Consider the following 18,726-nt stretch of genomic DNA (forward strand, 5'->3'; position numbering starts at 1 on the left):
TTTTAAAACTCTTACTGTGTTAATTCAATTGTAGCCTTCTGACCAAAGGTCCAAACAATTCTATCAACTGGGTTAGTTGGAGCTGAGGCAGCATCCTGCATCAGAAAAGGAAAATGAAATACATGTCTCTGCCATACACCAGGACGCATTCGAGTAACTAAAAGTCTCCGTCTTTAACTCATAAGAGGTTTGAGACCAAAAGGTAAAACCGTAAAAGCAAACAATCTTCCAGTAAGTAAAGGCATAATACAAGAATCGGGAAACACGCCAGATGGTTTATAGAATAGCATAGGAAACTATTTGTAGTGTTGGAAAACCCAATAATCAATGTAAACCTAGCAAAGAACTGTTGCTGGTCCCAGTTTTTTTTTGTTTTCAGGCTCTTTAATTCATTCAAAAATAAAAATACAAAAATACGGAAACCTAGCAGTTAAGATATATCTTTGGAATAATATATATGATGATATTAACTCACCGCATAGCCCAGAAAGTACAAACTAAACTTCATTTCCGGAAAGTCCAGCCTCTTAAGTAGCCTGAAAAATTAAAGAAATAACCATCAACTTCCACCTAATGAGCTATTTCCAAAACCTAACAATTTACATGAGCATGAGCACATGCACACAAAAACAAGACAATCTAACAGTATCCAGAAATTGGTTCACATAGTGAATACAGGTGCATAGTCACCATGATAACACACAAAATCCAACTGATCACATATACTATTTCAAAATTTTCAATAATGCATGCATTGCCATGATATCATGTCCCAAATAAACTCGAGGATTCTGTACGTGTTGGTATTACAGAATCCAGAGACATAACCACCACCACTCAATAGTCATATATAGAGTTAAATTCATCTTCCAAAACATTAATGAAAGTTGATATCCTCATCGGTGCATTAATGGATCAATACATTGATGCAGGCCAACTCCATGCGGTGGTAGACTGGTCTGCCATTGCATCGAACTAGTCTACCACCACACAGAGCCTATCTTGATTTATTGTTCAATGTGTTACTGACATAGAAAAGAAGTATTCTTTTTCAGATACTCATGGTTCGCACAATTCCAGATTGTAACAAACACAAGCTAACACCATATATTGCCAGTAACACATACAGAAGGAAGAGTATTATATCATCAAGTCCAATGATCAATCGCAAGAGAACAAGAAGGTATGGGCTAAGTTTGGCACATTCCTTTGCTACATAAATTTTGCAGCGGTATAGTAAAACAGAAAAGCAATACAGTCAAAAATTCACTTACTCTGTGTGTGTGAGTGAGTCCGGTGGCTCTGTCTAGTATTTATAACGATCTTTGCCTTCTGATTCCAAGGATTTTATCTTTCTAGAGGAATCGGGTTGGCACTTGGCAGTGTTCGGACCTGTTTCTTTTGATAAAAATGTTCCGACCGGTGCGTAGGAAGAATTTTTAGTTTTATATTTTTAAAATTTGGAGAATTTTTATTCTAAAAAATATGGAGACTCGAAACTACTTTTATGTGTTTTGAAAACTCAATCGAGACACATTCTAAATTTTTTTTATATTTATAATTAATTATTTTATTAATTTAGAATTGCTTATGGCAATTGGAGAAGCAATTCAAAACAGTCTCATAAAAGCACTTTTTAATTTGACAAAAGCACTCTAAACTAGGAAGCTTATGGAAATCACTTTCTTTAGTTAAAAATAAAAAATAAAAAATTAAAACCACTTTCAAGTGCTTCAAAAAATTATCCAAAGACACATTTTGTATTTTTTGTAATTTTTTTTTATATATTTATAACAAATTTTCCTTCTTATTTAAAACTTGTCTATGACTCTTAGAAGCAAATCCCAAATAGGTTCTAAGTTCTTTTTTATTAACCCTAAAAAATAAAAACAAAACATAGTCTCAAATAGACCTTCTAATCTCTTCCTGCATTCCCCCGAGGTAACTCTATTTAAATAAATTATCTTCTTGAATTTCAAATTTAGATTTTAACGTGGTAAATTTTGTTTAAGGATTAATTTCAGTTTACCCCCTGAGGTTTGGGGGTGTTATCATGTCACTCCATCGAATTTCAATTTTGAATTTTTACCCCCCAAACTTTCCAATTTCAGTTAGTCATGTCCAATTTCTCAGATTCCGTCCAAATTGGATGTTAATTTTGACAATCTAACCCACTTTGAGGGCTAAAATGATCATTTCAAGACAAAAAAAACTCATATGTGTCCTTAAAAGTCTTCTAATTGGGTTAGATCGTCAAAATTAACGTTTAATTTGGACGGAATCTGAGAAATTGGACATGACTGACTGAAATTGAACAGTTTAGGGGGTAAAAATTCAAAATTAAGAGTCGGGGTAATGAAATTAATCATTTCTTTAATTTCTTAGATGTAAGCAAACCCCAAATGCATGCATAGCAAAGAGGACATAAAAAGAATAATTTTGATCTTCTAAAGATACTCAAATACATATGAAATGCTTGTTTAGGTTTTTACCAGTAGAAAGCATTCCAAAGCATATCTTAAAAAAAAAACCTAAATATTTGGGTTCATCTCAAAGCCTTCCAAAGCGATAAGCATTCTAGCATGCCAAAGATAAATAGTGGATTGCCATTTGCAATTATTTGCTTCCTTTAACAACACATGTTGTACAAATATACATTGTGTCACTTCATAAAAAAGTATTTTGTTTCAAATTTCAACCTTCTTACACATTCATTGAAATTTAACTATGATAATTCTATGTGGGTGTGTGGATTAGTACTTTTTGTTGGTAACTTGATCATCAAACGTTAATTAGATTCCATCTCAAATGTAGTTCATCTTACATTCTAGTGTCACAATGTTGTCTCGATCCGATTTTCGTTGTCGTCCTGCAGGTGAAAATTTGAAAGTGGACATATCTTGAAACCCTTAAAAATGATTCAGTTTTGAATTTATCTCTGTCTACACTAGTATACTTCATAACTAAAATACTAGTGATCAGATAAGTTTGTAGGTTGTCCTATGATAGTAGATTATAAGCCTTGAAAAGTTTTGTTAGCACTATAAGAATATAACATATAGTCTGTTGACAATGTAATAAGGAGATCTCCTTTCCCTTATAATTCGACAATGCAGCTGCAAAGAGAAAATTGTATCTCATAATCATAATGATCATTTCATATTTTTATTGTTTAGTTTTAATTTCTGCAATCTTGAAGATGTCAATTTTTTTTTTTTTAAGATGTCATTAGAAAACACAAATGTCCGGCCACTTCATAGTCATAATGCCTGTAATGTCTCATACTCTAAAGACAACAAATAATTCAAAGTATTGAAAATACTTGTATTTGTTTTAGGGAAACGATATTTGAGAGAATTAAGTCGTACTTTCATTAATAATAGAAGCCTCTTTATATAGAGGATTACAAGGCATAGAATTAGAGTTGTACAAGGAAACGTAATAGTACATTGATTGGATATCTCCAAGATTCTTCGATATTATCTCTAATTCTAACCCTATTACCACTAGGTCAAGTAACTTAGAGTTTGGGCCAGACCCATACATTTTGGATTTACTTAAACACTTCTCCTTATGTCGCCCAAACGTGGTGCTCCTCTCGTTGCCTCATTAAAAATCTTGCCAAGTAAGACAAAAATTATCTCTGTTGAAGGGGAAAAAGAGCACAACACACCCTTCACGTTTCAAGACCATACACGTAAACATCTCCCCCTGATGACTACGGTCATGGGAGTTCGGATAACTTCCGCAAACGATGCTACCAACATGTTTCTCGAAAGTGGAATTTAGGCAATGACTTAGTGAGCAAGTCTGCTATACTGTCCTCAGATCGAACCTAGTTCGCTTTCATCTTGAGGAGAGTCTGTTCTTGCTGATTATGCTTGGTGTTGTCACTTTTGATTTAGCCTTGCTTCATTCGTTCAAAACAAGCAACATTATTCTAAATGCTCATAAGCTATCTGTGGTAGACTTCAAACAACAATTGTTCGAATATGCGGAATTATGGATCCAATCCATATACATTCACTAACCACTTCGTGAAGAGTAATAATTTCTACATGGTTCGAAGATATAGCGACTAGGGTCTATTCTGTAGACCTCCTAGATATCGCGGTCTTACCCATGGTGAACACTTAACCAGTTTGGGAATGACATTTGTGTGGGTCAGAGAGATATCCAATATCAGTAAAACCTTCCAAAACACATGTCGTTTTGGGATGGGATTAGAGGACGCAGGCCAGTGTTGACAGCGTTCCTAGTGTGTGATGGATCCGAATCTATCGTCTCTCTGTAGGGATAGAATAAGCTCATATCAATCGTATATCTCAAGTACCGAAAGATATCTTTTACACCAATCCAATGGCATCGCGTTGGCACAAAGCTACATCTAGCTAACAAGTTCACTGTAAATGAGATGTTCTGTCTTGTGCATTGAGCTAACTACAATAATGCGCCTATTATACTTAAGTAAGACACTTTTGCCTCTAGCACATCTTCACTACTAGAATTTTGTTAATAGACATCACATCATTTAAATCGCTTGAAATTACACGTGATGTAAAAAAGTAAGTTAACATCAGTTTTGAAAATTACCTATTTAAATGTATATTATTAACATTGGTTCTTAAAATGACTGGTGTTATAAATTTTGTTCTAAAATTTGCAAGAACCTGTTTTCATGAAGCGGCTAAGTCTTTTGAAGATTAAAACAAGGCGGGGAACAAAAATTTCTAAGTTTCACACTTGCATTATTTTTCTCACTTTGAACGACAAACCCTAACCTCACTTCCTCCTCCGTTCTCAACCAGACCCCGACCCCAACCTCCTCCTCCATTCTCTAGCTCAGACCCCGACCCCAACCTCCTCCTCCTCCGACTTATCCTTCGGCGTCGATTGTAACCTATGAGTGAAGGAGGCTGTAATCTGCCTCTACTTATGCCTCCTTTTTTGGTCCTTTTTCTCTCAAGCTTTACCCTAATCCTTTTACTCGATCTCAGCCTCTATGGCCCCAAACGAGGACGTTTTGGTTGAAGAAAGAATTGCAAATAGTCCAGAGCCCATGAAGGATTGAAATCTGGTGGTTGGTTTGGTGTTAGTTGTTGGACTGCTTCTTAGCCTTTAAGTCTGGAAAAAGAGTTTACTTGTCAAATTTCCTTTCTTTATCGACCTTTTGTTTTCGAGTTTTAGTGTATCTTTAGTATGAATTGATTTGTTGCTTTTGTTTTTCTGGGGATTTCTTTCTATGAGTTGAAAATTTATATCTTTTGCAAGTCTTTTGTGCCGGAGACTGTCACTCTCTGTTACCAGGAGCTGGAGGTCCATAAATTACTCGACTCGGCGGACATTTGGGCCGTCGGCTGCATCTTCGCTACTTTTAATTTCCATTCGTACTTTCTTAATTCACAGCATGGTGACCGTTGCTCCTCCTGCAGATCGTATCCTTATCTATTTTAACCATATCGATATACTTTGATTTCCTTTTCTTCTTATCTCGCTTTGCACTGCTTCGATCTATTTATTCCTGATTGGTTTGCCATCAAATTCGATCTTCTCTGACTTTGTTGCTATTGCTTTGTTCTCAGCATGTAGATTGCTATATAGGTTTTACTTTTAGATGATTCGTATTGGTGTTTGCGTTTCTAGGCTTGATTTGTGGTTGTGAAAAACTTGTCTAGGAATTTATGGCTATCGATTTGGCATTTGTATGTGCAGCTCTTTTAGTTTTGCATAATTTCAGCTTAATTGAAGTCCTCTGATACATGGAACTTGACAATTTTGTTCTTCCAAGTGTTTTTTCCATAATCTGTTGATGGAGTGACTGAATTTGACTACTGGATGCTTACCCATTTGTAATTTCAATTCAGGTCAATACTGTTGTGTTGGTTTGTTAGTTCTGTATGCTTATGATTACAAGATATTGCAGTATAACTCCTTTAAATTAGATGTAGATCGATTTTTATGTTTCCTTCACTCTTGATTACTTTAGAAGCAGCAAATTTGCTTAAGAAGTTGTCATTAGATTCGCAGACCAAGACCCTGGAAATTTCAGAGCCTACAAAGAAGGTATTGTACATGTTTTAGTTGTTATCACATCCAATTGTTTTTGCTCAAGTAAAGTGGAGCATGAAACAGTATTCTTCAAAATCAAAGTTGATGATCAGACGTGTTAATTACTTTTTTCTATACAGCCTTCTGTTAACCAATATGGGTCTATTGATTATGGCAATGCTGCAAATGGTCAGATCTAATTTGATCTCTCTATGACTCCACTGTCGACTGATTTCGTGGATCAATCTTTCTCCTATCTCCTAAATGGTTATCCATCAACAACCTATTATTATAGAGGTAAGTTGACTAGCAAAATTTCTACTTGAGATCTATTTTCGGTGGATTATCAATTTGTTTTTGAAATTATTGACATGACATGGATGGTCCATTTCCTGTATTTTTTAGGCTATGATGGGACTGGCGACTGGGATGAGTACTGGGGATATATGAATCCAGAGGGAGTAGATATGACTTCTGTAAGTTCTTCTTTTATTGCATTGGGTATTGTTCTCCTTTTAGGTCTCACATCAATTATTTACTAATTTGTAACTTTATTGTGTCCTTTTAAGGGGTTTATGGAGATAACGGATCTCTTATGTACCACCATGGTTATGGGTATGCACTGTATAGGCCTTATTCACCAGCAGCTTCCCCTGCCTCGTCTATGGGAAATGATGGGCAGCATAGACCTGTAGCAAATACACCCATTACTTCTTCAAACTCGAATGGCAATAGAATTCCATCTTTGAGGAATCAAAACTACCGTCCAAATTCTCACTTCATGGTATGGTTGAAAAATAAGCAAAATAAGGTGTATAAACAGAATCTTGTTTCTTTTCCTGTGGTTGAGGTGTAGCGTGACTTTGATATCGGCTACTGCTCAGTTGTCTAATTGAATTAACTAGTGGAAATGTCGACCTAATTGGGTTACCTTGTTTCCTTGGTCCCAATAGAAACCTCTAATCTTTGATGTGAAAACATATAAGGTCAGGGAAATCCTATTGGAGGTTCTAGCCAATGAAATATTGTTAGTATTCTTAAAAGGCTAGTAAATCATCTGTACTGATACATCATGTATCAACCCAACTGGTTTATATGTTTCCTTGGTCCCATCAGAAACCTTAAATTGGTTTATGTGAAAACATATAAGGTCAGGGGAGTCTTATTGGATGTTATTCTTAAAAAGCTAGTAAATGATTTGTACTGGTTCATCATGTATATCTGATTTTTGTTCATGCCGCATGCTGAACATGCTAAAGTTGCATGCTTTAGTTATTAGGTTTGCTCATTTCTATTCTGCTCTTGGCTCATCTTCTCTCCAGTATACTCAGGATTCTGATTTGGAGAAAAAGAATCCTGGAAATAGCCTTGGATCGGATTATCTTGATGTTGAACTCTGTATGTTGATAATGCTACTATGCGGCTTGTTCGTAATCCAAAATAGGTTTTTCTTTAGTTCCATTCGAGTTATATGTCTTTAATTTATTCTAGGACCCAAATATGGATGAGTAGAGCAAAATTCTAAAGTGTTGTAAATAAAAATTGCGAGTCTCACTGTGTCTTCCCATGAACAATTGCAGTTTGATACAATTGTAACAAACAACATATTTGGCGATATATTATCTGATGAGGCCTCAATGATTACTGGAAGTATTGGGATGCTTCCATCTACAAGTCTTGGAGAACCAGTTAAGCAACTTTGTCTTTCAATGGTTCAAATTTAGCTCTATGTGTTCAACTGTAAGAGGAATTTGTTTTTCTTGGTTGGACTTTCTAGCCTTTATCCTTTTGTTTTGAGGTATGTTTGGATTCCTTTTGATTTGAATACATTATAATCCCCATTGGCTCAAGGTCCTGGACTTTTTGAACCTATACATAGTTCTGCTCCTGCATGTACATTTTCAGTTTTTCGTGTTTTCTTTTATTTGTTCTTTTTCATTGGTAGGTGCACATGATCAAAATCCAATATATTATAATGCTCTTGTGTGAAACGCAAACATATGACACTGATTACTTGTTGGAATTTTTGTTTCCCATTCCTCTAGTTACCTAAAAGTAACTTAACACCAAGGTATGACATATGATTCACACACACGCGCGCACACACACATATAATCTGTGTGAGTATATGGATTTGTTCCCGTTTAAATATATGGATTCTCTTACATTGCTGTCTTTCACTTGCAGCTGCAATATTGGTGAGGGAGGTATTGCCCTTGAAGCTGTACATGGATTGGCACCTGATATTGCTAGAAAGGTGAACATTCTTGAACATTAATGTGAAGTTCAATCTCTTACTATTTAGCAGTCATGTATCCCATTGTTAGTTGTATTTAGTCAAGTTTGATGTTTTGTCTTTAAGAGGTTTAACATATATTAATCATTTCCTCATATGTTTAAGGTCGATCTGGTGAACCAGAAAGAAGCAGCCTAGTATCCTAAATTAAAAGTCAACGTGGTTAATGAATGAGAGATTTTGTTTTTGGGAGATTATTATAGAAATGTGGCTACCCTTAGATGGTTGCAAAATTGTTTTCTACTTGACAAGGTATATGCATTATATTATGAAGAACATTTTGGTTTAATTGAATATTAGCTGTTTACCCAATGATTGTGACTTATATATATGTTGTTTTATACATTTCTAGTGGGCGGTAAAGACGCGCAAATCATATAGCCAAAAAGAAATTGACGAGGTGCTCATTGAAGTAGCTAATTATTTACAGAGTTTGGTGTAGGACTTTTGTCTACCAACATGATTTTGGGTAAGGCTAGTTTTTGCTTGGAAGCAAAGTTTAGTGTAGAACTCACTATGCCAAAAAGGACTTCAGACGACATAAGTTTTGTTTTATGTCGTCTGAGTTTTTCAGACGACATAATTTTTTTTTATGTTGTCTGAATATACACTAAAACCATACTGGTTTAATTTGGAAAAATGGTGAGCATTCAGACAACACATTTGTGTAGTTGTAGAAGGTGGTGATTTTCTATCTCAAATTTAGATAAATTGTGAGCATTCAGACAACACATTTGTGTAGTTGTAGAAGGTGGTGATTTTCTATCTCAAATTTGGAGGGATATCCAAAAGTTGATTGAGTCTTTTCCCTCTCAAATAGCCACGCCCTAGTTGACTGGAAAATGTTGTGACATTCAGACAACATTTAAATGTTGTCTAAATGTGGGGGTTGTTTTAAAATTTCCCAAGTTATTTTGACTTGTGCTATTTGACACTCAACAGTCCCTCACTCCCTCGCAATTAAGTCACTTTCTGCCTTCTCACTCAGTTCGACCACGACTAAACACTCAAACACCACCCCGCGCGCTCTCTCCTTCTCACTCAGCTCTCTCAACTCGACCTAGAACCCGCGAAACTAGAAAACTCAAACACCAGCCTCTCTCCTTCTCACTGTGCTCTCTCAGATCTCGATTCTCACTCTCCTTCATCTTCTCACTCTCTCTATTCTTCTTCGTAGTCTCTCCTTCTCCTTCTTAGTCTCTACTTCATCTTTCATGTTCGTATTAATGGAGCTCTCCAGCAAGAGTTGTTTTCAAATCGGATATTGGTAAGCAATTTAGGGTTTCAATCATTTTGTAGTTTAGGGTTTCAATCAATCTTCAATTGATTTTAGGTTTTTTTTTTTCTGCAAATGATTTGTGTTTTGGGGTTTTTTCGACTGGGTTCTTCCATGTTGTCAAACAAGAACTCTTTCTTCTTTCAATTAAAGCTGATTTGTGTTTTAGGGTTTTGAGTTTGGGTATAGTTCTTCAATTTTGTAACATGTTTCTTCTGTTTTGTTGGTCTTGTTAGGGAAACTTGGTGCTACAAAAGAATTTGCTGGGAAGGCTCACTGCTCGTAGTGTAGTGCAGAAAAACAGAAGGCTTGTTTGTCTAAATTTATGGGGAGTCTTTTTCCCCAATCAATTTATGGGTCTTGTTAATTCATTACCTAGACTCTTTGACAGCCAAACACTCAGCTAACAAAAACCAAGCTATCTCTATTCTCTTTCCATTCCGCTCCCACTTCTCTCCTAAGCTCTCAAATACTTGAATCTTCTCACTTCATTTTCATCTAAGGTCGAAAATCAGTAGCTACTTTACCTCTATGCCTTGCTTCTCATCATGTTACGAGGTATGAAGATAGGATTGATCAAACCTCCTTCCGCACATTTCCAATTTCGCAGCTCCAGGTCTTCTCTATTTTTTATGTCTTGTAAACCTCCTCTAATTCACTTATTTCACTATGACATAACAAATGGAGGACTTTGAGATTTCAAACCACTGAGCTTCTCTCTATTTTGCTTCAATACCAGAAATTTTCTTTCCTTTCGGTAAGAACTTCTACTTTATGTTAAATTCCAGTTCTTAAAGCTATTCAAGGTTATAATGGAATGCACTTTTGATTATTATGTTTTGGTAAACCCATGAGGATGGATAGGACTGGAAAAGACCAAAGTTCAATTACTGCACTCCAAGTGTTTGATGTTATGCCTCAAAGACAACACCAAGCTGAACCAGTGGGATATTCCATGATTTTCGAAAAAACCATACTTCTTGTTTTACTCTCAGTTTTTGACAGCTTAAAGTAGACTCTTCAATGATCATTTTGAGCTTGGTTTCAAGAAAAACGGAGTTAAACTGAGATGCTTATGCTATTTTGAAGTTACTGCACTGTTTCAGGATTTCTGCAGAATCAACGTTTCTGTCAATTTTAGATTCTTGTTTGACCCTCCATTTGAACTTCGATTAGCATGAAACTTTGCAAAATAGTAGCTTTGCATGTTTACTTCAAATCTGGAAAGTTTTGCTTGAAATCACTGAAAGAATAATTGTTGGTGAAATTTTCTTGCTTGTTACCAGTTTTCTGAAATTTTCTCAAACTTGCAGCTTATTCTTACAAACAATTGATTTGAGAACCTTTACACTTGTTTTTTGTCCTCGTTCTTCAGTAAGTTAGATTAGAAATGCAAAGCATGCCCTGAAACTTAACTTCAGTTCGAAAGGGTTAGAAAAAAGTTTTGTCTTTGTCCGAAAGTGACTACAAACCAGTGTTTTCTATGCATTCTAATCAGAACATTTTGATCAATGTTTTCTTCTCAGAATAAGCCCACATATGGTGAAGCTCTAGCTATTGCCTAGTCTCTAATTGAGTGATTTATTGAGTTCTAGGATTTGCCCAATCGAAGTATGTGACCTTAATTCCTATACCACTCAGTCATTTGAACAAATTTAAAAGTTCAACCGTTGTACCGAGTCGGGGCCTCCATCATTCGCAAACACATAAGTAGAAGAACCTTACTGTTCAAAAATCACAATCAAGATTGGTCAGAGGAACAACAAAAGCCCTAGAATTATAGTCCTCCACTTTATTGAATAGTAAGTTTCTCTCTATCCCTCTCTCTCAAAACTCTGTACCTTCTGATTTGGGAACGGTGAATCGCAATTCATTTGGGGTCATCTGATTCAATCTTCTTGTTTCTAGGTACAAAGATTCAAGATTTGATTTTGATAATGCCAATCACCTTTTGAATGATTTTTGGTAATTGGGTCTAAATCTGAGTGAGTTAATTGATTCACTGATTGCAAATTCGCAGGCATTGTTCCAATGGAGAAGGATCAGAAGGTACCATCTGAAGACCCCAAGGTGGATATGTTCGAGGACGATGACGAGTTTGAATTGTTCAACATCAATCTAGGTAATTTGGGGACATGTTATTAATAATCAGCAATTAAATGTTGTGGACTTTATTCTGCTTCTTTTGAATTGAATGTAATGTTATACATGATTGGAATTTAGGAGCTGTACCGATATATTGTAGCATACACTGAATTTAGTCCAGATATCTTCCACCTGACCTCCATGTTTAAATCTGCATTTTATATCCCTCTGTACATATGGTTTCTAATTAGATTAAGCTCTAATATTGCCGTGTTGCTCTTGTCAAAATTAGATTGTTGGTCTAAAATCAATTGTGATAATATAGGTTGCTTGATTTCTGCTATACTTCCCCATGAAACTAGCAAGTTTATGATTGAGCTCGTAAGTGTTAAACGTGATGAGTTGATAATATAGGTATGCAATCCTCCTGTTTTTTTTCCTCTCTCTTATTCTCACCTTTTGAATGGATTCTGTGATCAGTTTGTTTTTTTAGATTGATTTGCCAAACGACTGTGGTCACTCAATTCAACTTGGAACTATGATTTTTTTTTTTTTTGGGTGCTTCTGTGTAATGAATTTGATTGTAGTGACACCTTCTAATTATGTTTTGCTTTTTGTTGCGAGGATCATGTGTGTTCTGTGAGACGTTGTGAGAAATTCTAAAACTTTGATGGGCGATCTTAGGCCTTGGTCGCTTGAGCGAAATGGCGCTGTTTTGGAGGAGAGGCCGACCTGATCTTCTTCATCCGTGTTTTCAATTTCAACAAATTAGAGGGACGTTTCTGCCGAGTACTGGCGGAGAGCGGAGGAGGCAATGCAGGGGGTTATAGCTCAGATCCAACGTACTCACGTCTCCGAGCGGAGAAGGAAAGCCGCCATTGATTACGTTCAGAGGATCATTGGAGCTTGTATTGGTTGTTAGGTCAGCATTCATGCCTATATATACCATTCCCCTATATCTGAATTTAAACTTGAATTTAGTGAAAAGCCCTATGTTTTTATGTGAATTGAAGAACTCAGTTTTCGTGTGATGATGAAAATGTGCTTGAATTTTGGCTATAAGTATAGCTTTTTCGCTCTCCAAGGCTTGGACTTTGATTTTGAGTATGTAGCTATCCAGTTGTATGAATTGCAATCAGTTTGCAGCTCATGAGTACATGTAGTTACGTTTTACTTTGAATTGATAGAGTAACTCTGTGATTACGCAACCAACTTAGGGAGTAATCTGTTTGAGAGATTAGTGTGCTTGTAGGTTTGTTCTTGTTCCACATTATGGTTTTTGATTGCAAATTCTGAGATGTCAGAGTTAAGAAAGCAAAGGGGTGGTGACTAGGTGGAGGGTATTGATTTCATGTTGGGTTTTGTTTCAGGTGTTCTCGTTTGGATCAGTACCTCTGAAGACGTATCTACCGGATGGAGTGCTGTTCTTTGAAAGGGAAGATCACAGTATGGCTGCTGAGTTTATGGTGAAGGACATGCAGTTAATTCGGGCAAAGGTTTGTAGGTTTTACGTACCCTATATCATATGAGATATCATTGGTTGAACCTTTATATTCATTACCTAGACCCTCTTACAACCAAACACTCAGTTGACAAAACAAGCTACTTCTCTTCTCTTTCCATTCTGCTCCCACTCTTCTCTTAAGCTCAGAAACACTTGAATTTGCTTACTTCACTTTCATCTAAGGTCGAAAATCAGTAGCTACTTTATGTCTACGCCTTGCTTCTCATCATGTTAGGAGGTATGAAGCTATGCATTGTTAAAATCACCTTCTGCACTTTTCCAATTTTCGTATCTCCAGGTGTCATATAAATCTCTTCTAATTTACGTATTACACTATGACAGAACAAATGGGGGACTCTGAGATTTCAAACCACTAACCTCTCTATTTTGATCAGTATCAGAAACTTTCTTTTGGTAAGAACACCTACTTTCTGTTAAATCTCTGTTCTTAAATCTATTCAAGGTTGTTGTGGAATGCACTTTTGATTATTATCTAGCTATGGTGACTCCATTAGGATGATTAGGACTGGAAAGGGTCAAGTTCAATTATTGCACACTATGTGTTTGAAGTTATGCCTCAAAGACAACACCCAAGCTGAACCAGTGGGCTATTCCATGATTTTCGAAAAACCTATACTCCTTGTTTCACTCTCAGTCTTTGACTGCTTAAAATAGACTCTTCAATAATCATTTTGAACTTGGTTTCATGAAAAACGGAGTTAAAATGAGATACTTAAGCTATTTTGAAGTTACTGCATTGTTTCAGGAATTCTGCAGAATTCAGGGTTCCTGTCATTTCAGATTCTTGTTTGACCATTCATTTGAATTGCGAATAACATGAAATTTTGCAAAATAGTAGCTTTGCATGTCTACTTTAAATCTGGAGAGTTGTGATTAAAATCATTGAAAGGATGATTGTTGGTGAATTTTTCTTTCTTCTTACCAGTTTTCTGAGAACTTTTCAACTTGCAGCTTTTGGTACAAGATTAATGATTTGAGAAACTTTTACTCTCTTGTCAGTCCTCAATCTTTAGTACATTGGACTAAACATGCAAAGCATTCCTTGAGTCTTAAATTTCAGTTAAAAAGGTTTCATCCATGTTCAAAAGTAACTACAAAGCTCTGTTTTCCGTGTATTCTGATTAGTGCATTCTGATCAGTGTCTTCTTTTTAAAATAAGTCTATAAAAATGTGGCTTCATCTTAAGGGAGAAAGAACATTGAGACCGATGATGGTTTACATGTTCATAATAGGATCAAGGGCTCAAGTGGACTGAAGATTGGTCCTTTGGTACTTGCTGGGAGTTGCACATCAAGGATTCCAGGTAGGGGGTCTTCACTAGTTAGAGCTTTTCTCGAAAATATTTCTATGCTTTTATGCATACACATTGCATTGTTGTTAAGTGGTGACCTGAGAGTGAAGGGAGCAAAACGACTACCTTGGGTTTCGATCCCCTAAACCTCCGGAGGGGCTATACGGACTGGAGGATGTCTAACATCCTTTGAGGTGTGGCGTCACTCCTAGGTGGTATGGCGTAAACGGCCACTCTTACTACTTCTTGCTGGCTATTTGTGTACTTACATTGGCAAGTAAGTAATTGGCATTAAGAACGGTCATCGGTTTGTAGGAAAGTGGGTACCCCATTATGCATATGTATCCTTCTATTTCCTATTTTTAAGTTTCTGTCTACTCTTGCTGAGCTTGTTACTTCAGTTGGATAAATCCTAATTGCTGTTGTCATTGCTTGAAATTTTTCCACCAATTGTAGTCTGAAGCCTCAGATTTTAAACCTCTTTGTATTCTATTTAGTTTGACTATCTCGAGTTTATTTAACATCATATTTCACTTGAATTTATGTAGTTTTTTCATCACCAAAGGTTGAGATACATTGATTCCAAATATCAAATTTTGCAGTGCCCAAAAGAAAAAAAGGAAAAAAACTTAGTTAGTCATCAAACTTCACTTGATTAGTTTCGTTATCTTTAGCCTTGCGCATCTTAAAAAGTTTGAGTATTACTTTGTCAATACTTAAGCTTCGTACGTAAGATTCACGGCGCTGTGACATCAACCCTTTCGAGGCGTTACAATAGCACCATCATGTCCATAAAAAATTTCTGTTTCACCGCTAGTATGTCCTTTAATTTGCTTTTCCTAAAAACCTTTAGGAAATGCACGTGTGTTTATGAGATTATTCTTTGTTTCTATTCAGATTCACTTAATTTTAGTTGTCCTCAGTAAAGATTGTTGTGTTTTCTGGTGGCAGGTTAAGCTTGTAAAGTGCCTTGTGCAAAATATTGTGGTTGATGTATCCTTCAATCAGTTAGGAGGGCTATGTACGTTATGCTTTCTTGAGCAGGTAGTCTTCCACTAAAGCTGAGTTTTATTAGTCCAGTTTTGCTACATATGATTGAATGAGTCACCAGATTTGGTTCATGTAAAGGATGCTTTCCTAGGAAGCTCTGGTTTATCAGATGCAATAATTATTATTATTATTTTTTTTTTCAAGTCTATTATAGCAAGTAAAAATATTGGACTTTGGTGCTCTTTGCTCGTTTGTGATTTTGGATTTTTTTTTTTATTCTTGATCATCTTCCTGGTGCTGTTACCATACAGGTTGATCGCCTCATTGGCAAACATCATCTCTTTAAACGTAGTATCATACTGATTAAGGCATGGTGCTATTGTGAGAGTCGAATTCTCGGTGCCCATCACGGTTTGATATCTACATATGGTTTGGTGACCTTAGTTCTTTTTATCTACGTGTCATTGTTTCAGGTGAAAGGAGAGTGATACTAAGGGACCACAGTATGCAAACAACACTTCAAAACTTGAATCTGATCTCTCAAGTCAGTGGAGATCGCTCATTCACATGGAGGATATCTTTGTAAATGAAGGCAACCACTTTGTGAGTGTAGCCACCTTCTTGTTTTATTTATTATAAACTTACCTATTTTTGAGCATTTGTCATGCTCTCCAATGTCTCAATTTTTATGAAAATGATCCAAACTCTTTTGCTCTACAATCCAAATTAAATAGCCTAAGTTTGTCAGTTCCTTAAATCTATCAAAATGTGATCTTTTGCTCTCTCTGTCGAATCGCGACTTCTTTCTTTTGGGGTCTTATTCTGATAAATATTCTTGGTTCTGCTTGTTTTGCTACTTAGTTATTGGTTGCCACTATTATCATCAATTTTGTCAAGGAACAAGAAGATGCGTAGTTGTACACCTGACTTGCATTCTAAGTTCTAATGTAACCTTCTATATATTTAAATGAATGGTTACATAATGGGAAAATTGGCACATCTCTGTTTACTTTTGCAATTTTAGTTATGTTGTACATTGTGTGATATTCAGTACTATTGTAATGATATTTTGGGACTTGTGGTTTTACAACTTCCTTTATCAAGTGTTGAACAAATCGAATATGCTTGACATAATTGACTTCGTAGACCCTGCTCAGACTGGTGTCATTGGCTATGGAAATCCGACTAAACGAGCTCGTTCTTTGTCAGCTTCTTATTAAAGAGGGAAGCCTAGTCAGATTTTTTGGGTGCCCTATAACTCAGGGTATGAAAGCTTGAATCATGCATATATTTTGTTGGCTGCCCAGATTAATAGATATGGGCCATTTTGAACTTATGCTCATGAATAGGTTTGTGTACATGAGACAATGGTGGATTCATGAAAATTACAATGAATGATTTTGGATGTGGATATTATGGTTTCATGAATGGGCAATTTTAATTTCCAGAATGCATGCATACCAATTGTAACAGGAGACTAGTAATATGTGTTATCTCAAATTGCAAGCTACAACAAAAGCACACCAAAACGTGTGGTTGCAGCTGCACAAAAACAACACAAAAATCAATTAGAAGTCTATTGTCTTTTTTGCATTTGGACAACATAAAATTGTAGTATAAAAGGCAAAACAACAACATAAGTTAGATGAAAGTATTGGCTAAAGTGTACAACAACAACAAATAAGTGTGATTGGACGTGATTACAGACAATATAAAACACGTACTATTAGTGGTCCTTTTTATATTCAGACCACAAATATTTGTCGTCTAAATAATCTCAAACGACAGTAAATTGTCGTCGTAATGAGACTGACATAACAGAAAGAATATGATATCTATTGTCTAAACCATTTCCCAACATCACATATGTATAATTTCAAAACCTTTCACACAACACTTAAATGTCATACAAACCTACCCTAGAACGACACTTAATTGTCCTCTGATGCTCTTTACGACCACATATAATTATCGTTTAAAGTAAATTAGCACAACCTTTAATTGTTGTTGTATGAGAGAAGACACTACATACGAGTCTTCATATTTCTGATTTAAGGGCATTCAGACCACACAAATAAGTCTTGCAAATATGCTTCACACAATAGTATTTAAAAAATACTGTGGTTGTTTTGTTTATCAGACAATACAAAACTATTGTTTGAATGCTTTTAAAGATACAGATCACAATGTTCCCAAAATGCAAAACTCATCAGACAATACAAGACTTTTATTTTTTTATGTCGTCTGATTTTTCAGACGACATAACACTTCTGTCGTCTGATGCCCCCAAGAGACGACACCGTACTAGACGACATATTTTTGTTCATTCAGACGACAGAACAGTTCTGTCGTCTGAAGGCCTTTTTGGCATAGTGACTTTTGTAATTGGTTGCTAATTAATATGTTTACAAGCTAGCCTTTGTAAGTTTTGGGGTTTTATTTTGTGAATTATGTAGAATTATGAATTAAGTTGAGAAAATTAATGGAAAGCCTCAATTTTTAGATGATGAGAAATGTATTTCTTTTCCTAGCAGCAGCTACATGATCACTTTGCACATCATGCTTGACAAAATGAAGTGATGTATATAAAAGCATAACAAAACAGTAATGCCTAGGAAAACGATGTCAATTGAGAGATTAGAAATCAGTACCAAAATAAAAATCGATGTCTCATGATTACCAACATATCGAAATGTGCCCACAAAATTGATGTATCCACTACTACAAAAAAGGCCATCAGACGACGGTGGATTTCTGTTGTGTGATGACCAAGCTCACCTTGGTCTAAGTGAGTGTTGTGTGATTGAAAAATCAGACAACGGTGATTTCACCGTTGTGTGACAGTACTTTGCTCAACAGAATACTAGTTTCCGTTGTGTGAATTCTGCGCAGGCATATGCCTGGCATGGCATGCGCAGGGATGCCTCGGCATAGTCAGACAACAGAAAAAGAAATTTTCCGTTGTCTGAGATTCATAACACACAACATGTATAACTCATTCTTTGTTGTCTGAGATACATAACACACAACAGAAATAAAATGATCTCTGTTGTCTGAGACTAATAATAGACAACAGATATAACTTAGTTTTTGTTGTCTGAGGTGAGTAACACACAACTGAAGTAAAATTATCTCCCTTGTCTGTTGATTACTCAAACAATAGATATCATTTTATTTCTGTTGTGTGTCATGAACCTCACACAAAAGAATTTTGT

At 35.9% G+C, this 18,726-nt stretch overlaps 2 protein-coding genes across 37 annotated transcripts in view; one reads left to right on the forward strand and one right to left on the reverse strand.

Moving 5' to 3' along the window:
• LOC112165551 (lactoylglutathione lyase) overlaps positions 1-779 on the reverse strand; it is an 80,693-nt gene extending 79,914 nt beyond the window's left edge. The window contains exons 1-2 of one of the 2 annotated variants that reach the window (XM_024302105.2): positions 476-779; positions 16-95 (exon numbers count right to left, since the gene is read on the reverse strand). In XM_024302105.2, the coding sequence (XP_024157873.1) occupies positions 16-95; positions 476-508 (113 nt within the window). In that variant the 5' untranslated portion in view covers positions 509-779. Of the gene's footprint in view, positions 1-15; positions 203-475 lie in introns of those variants that run through there. The other variant, XM_040505608.1, reaches the window with a different exon arrangement.
• A 3,895-nt stretch (positions 780-4,674) lies between these two features.
• LOC112165549 lies at positions 4,675-16,935 on the forward strand. Of its 35 annotated transcripts, XR_005799442.1 has the most exons (19): positions 4,683-5,435; positions 5,987-6,063; positions 6,189-6,345; positions 6,454-6,524; positions 6,618-6,832; positions 7,629-7,736; positions 8,236-8,305; positions 8,450-8,596; positions 8,697-8,813; positions 9,857-10,236; positions 10,360-10,377; positions 11,216-11,422; positions 11,641-11,742; positions 12,031-12,627; positions 13,076-13,201; positions 13,552-13,623; positions 14,463-14,533; positions 15,473-15,565; positions 15,823-16,268. XR_005799442.1 is itself a non-coding variant. In XM_040505678.1 (8 exons), exons 4-8 carry the CDS (start codon positions 13,154-13,156, stop codon positions 16,095-16,097), a joined length of 396 nt encoding a protein of 131 aa, XP_040361612.1. In that variant the 5' UTR covers positions 10,485-11,422; positions 11,641-11,742; positions 12,031-12,627; positions 13,076-13,153; the 3' UTR covers positions 16,098-16,268. The 35 variants fall into 35 exon arrangements, 2 of the variants coding, with proteins under 2 accessions (XP_040361612.1, XP_040361613.1); XR_005799453.1 differs by adding an exon at positions 13,357-13,447 and having other exon boundaries at positions 4,676-5,435; positions 9,857-11,422; XR_005799454.1 differs by adding an exon at positions 13,393-13,447 and having other exon boundaries at positions 4,676-5,435; positions 9,857-11,422.
• The last annotated feature ends 1,791 nt before the right edge of the window (positions 16,936-18,726 follow it).

This window comes from Rosa chinensis, chromosome 5 (assembly GCF_002994745.2).
Source record: "Rosa chinensis cultivar Old Blush chromosome 5, RchiOBHm-V2, whole genome shotgun sequence".
Taxonomy (NCBI): Eukaryota; Viridiplantae; Streptophyta; class Magnoliopsida; order Rosales; family Rosaceae; genus Rosa; species Rosa chinensis.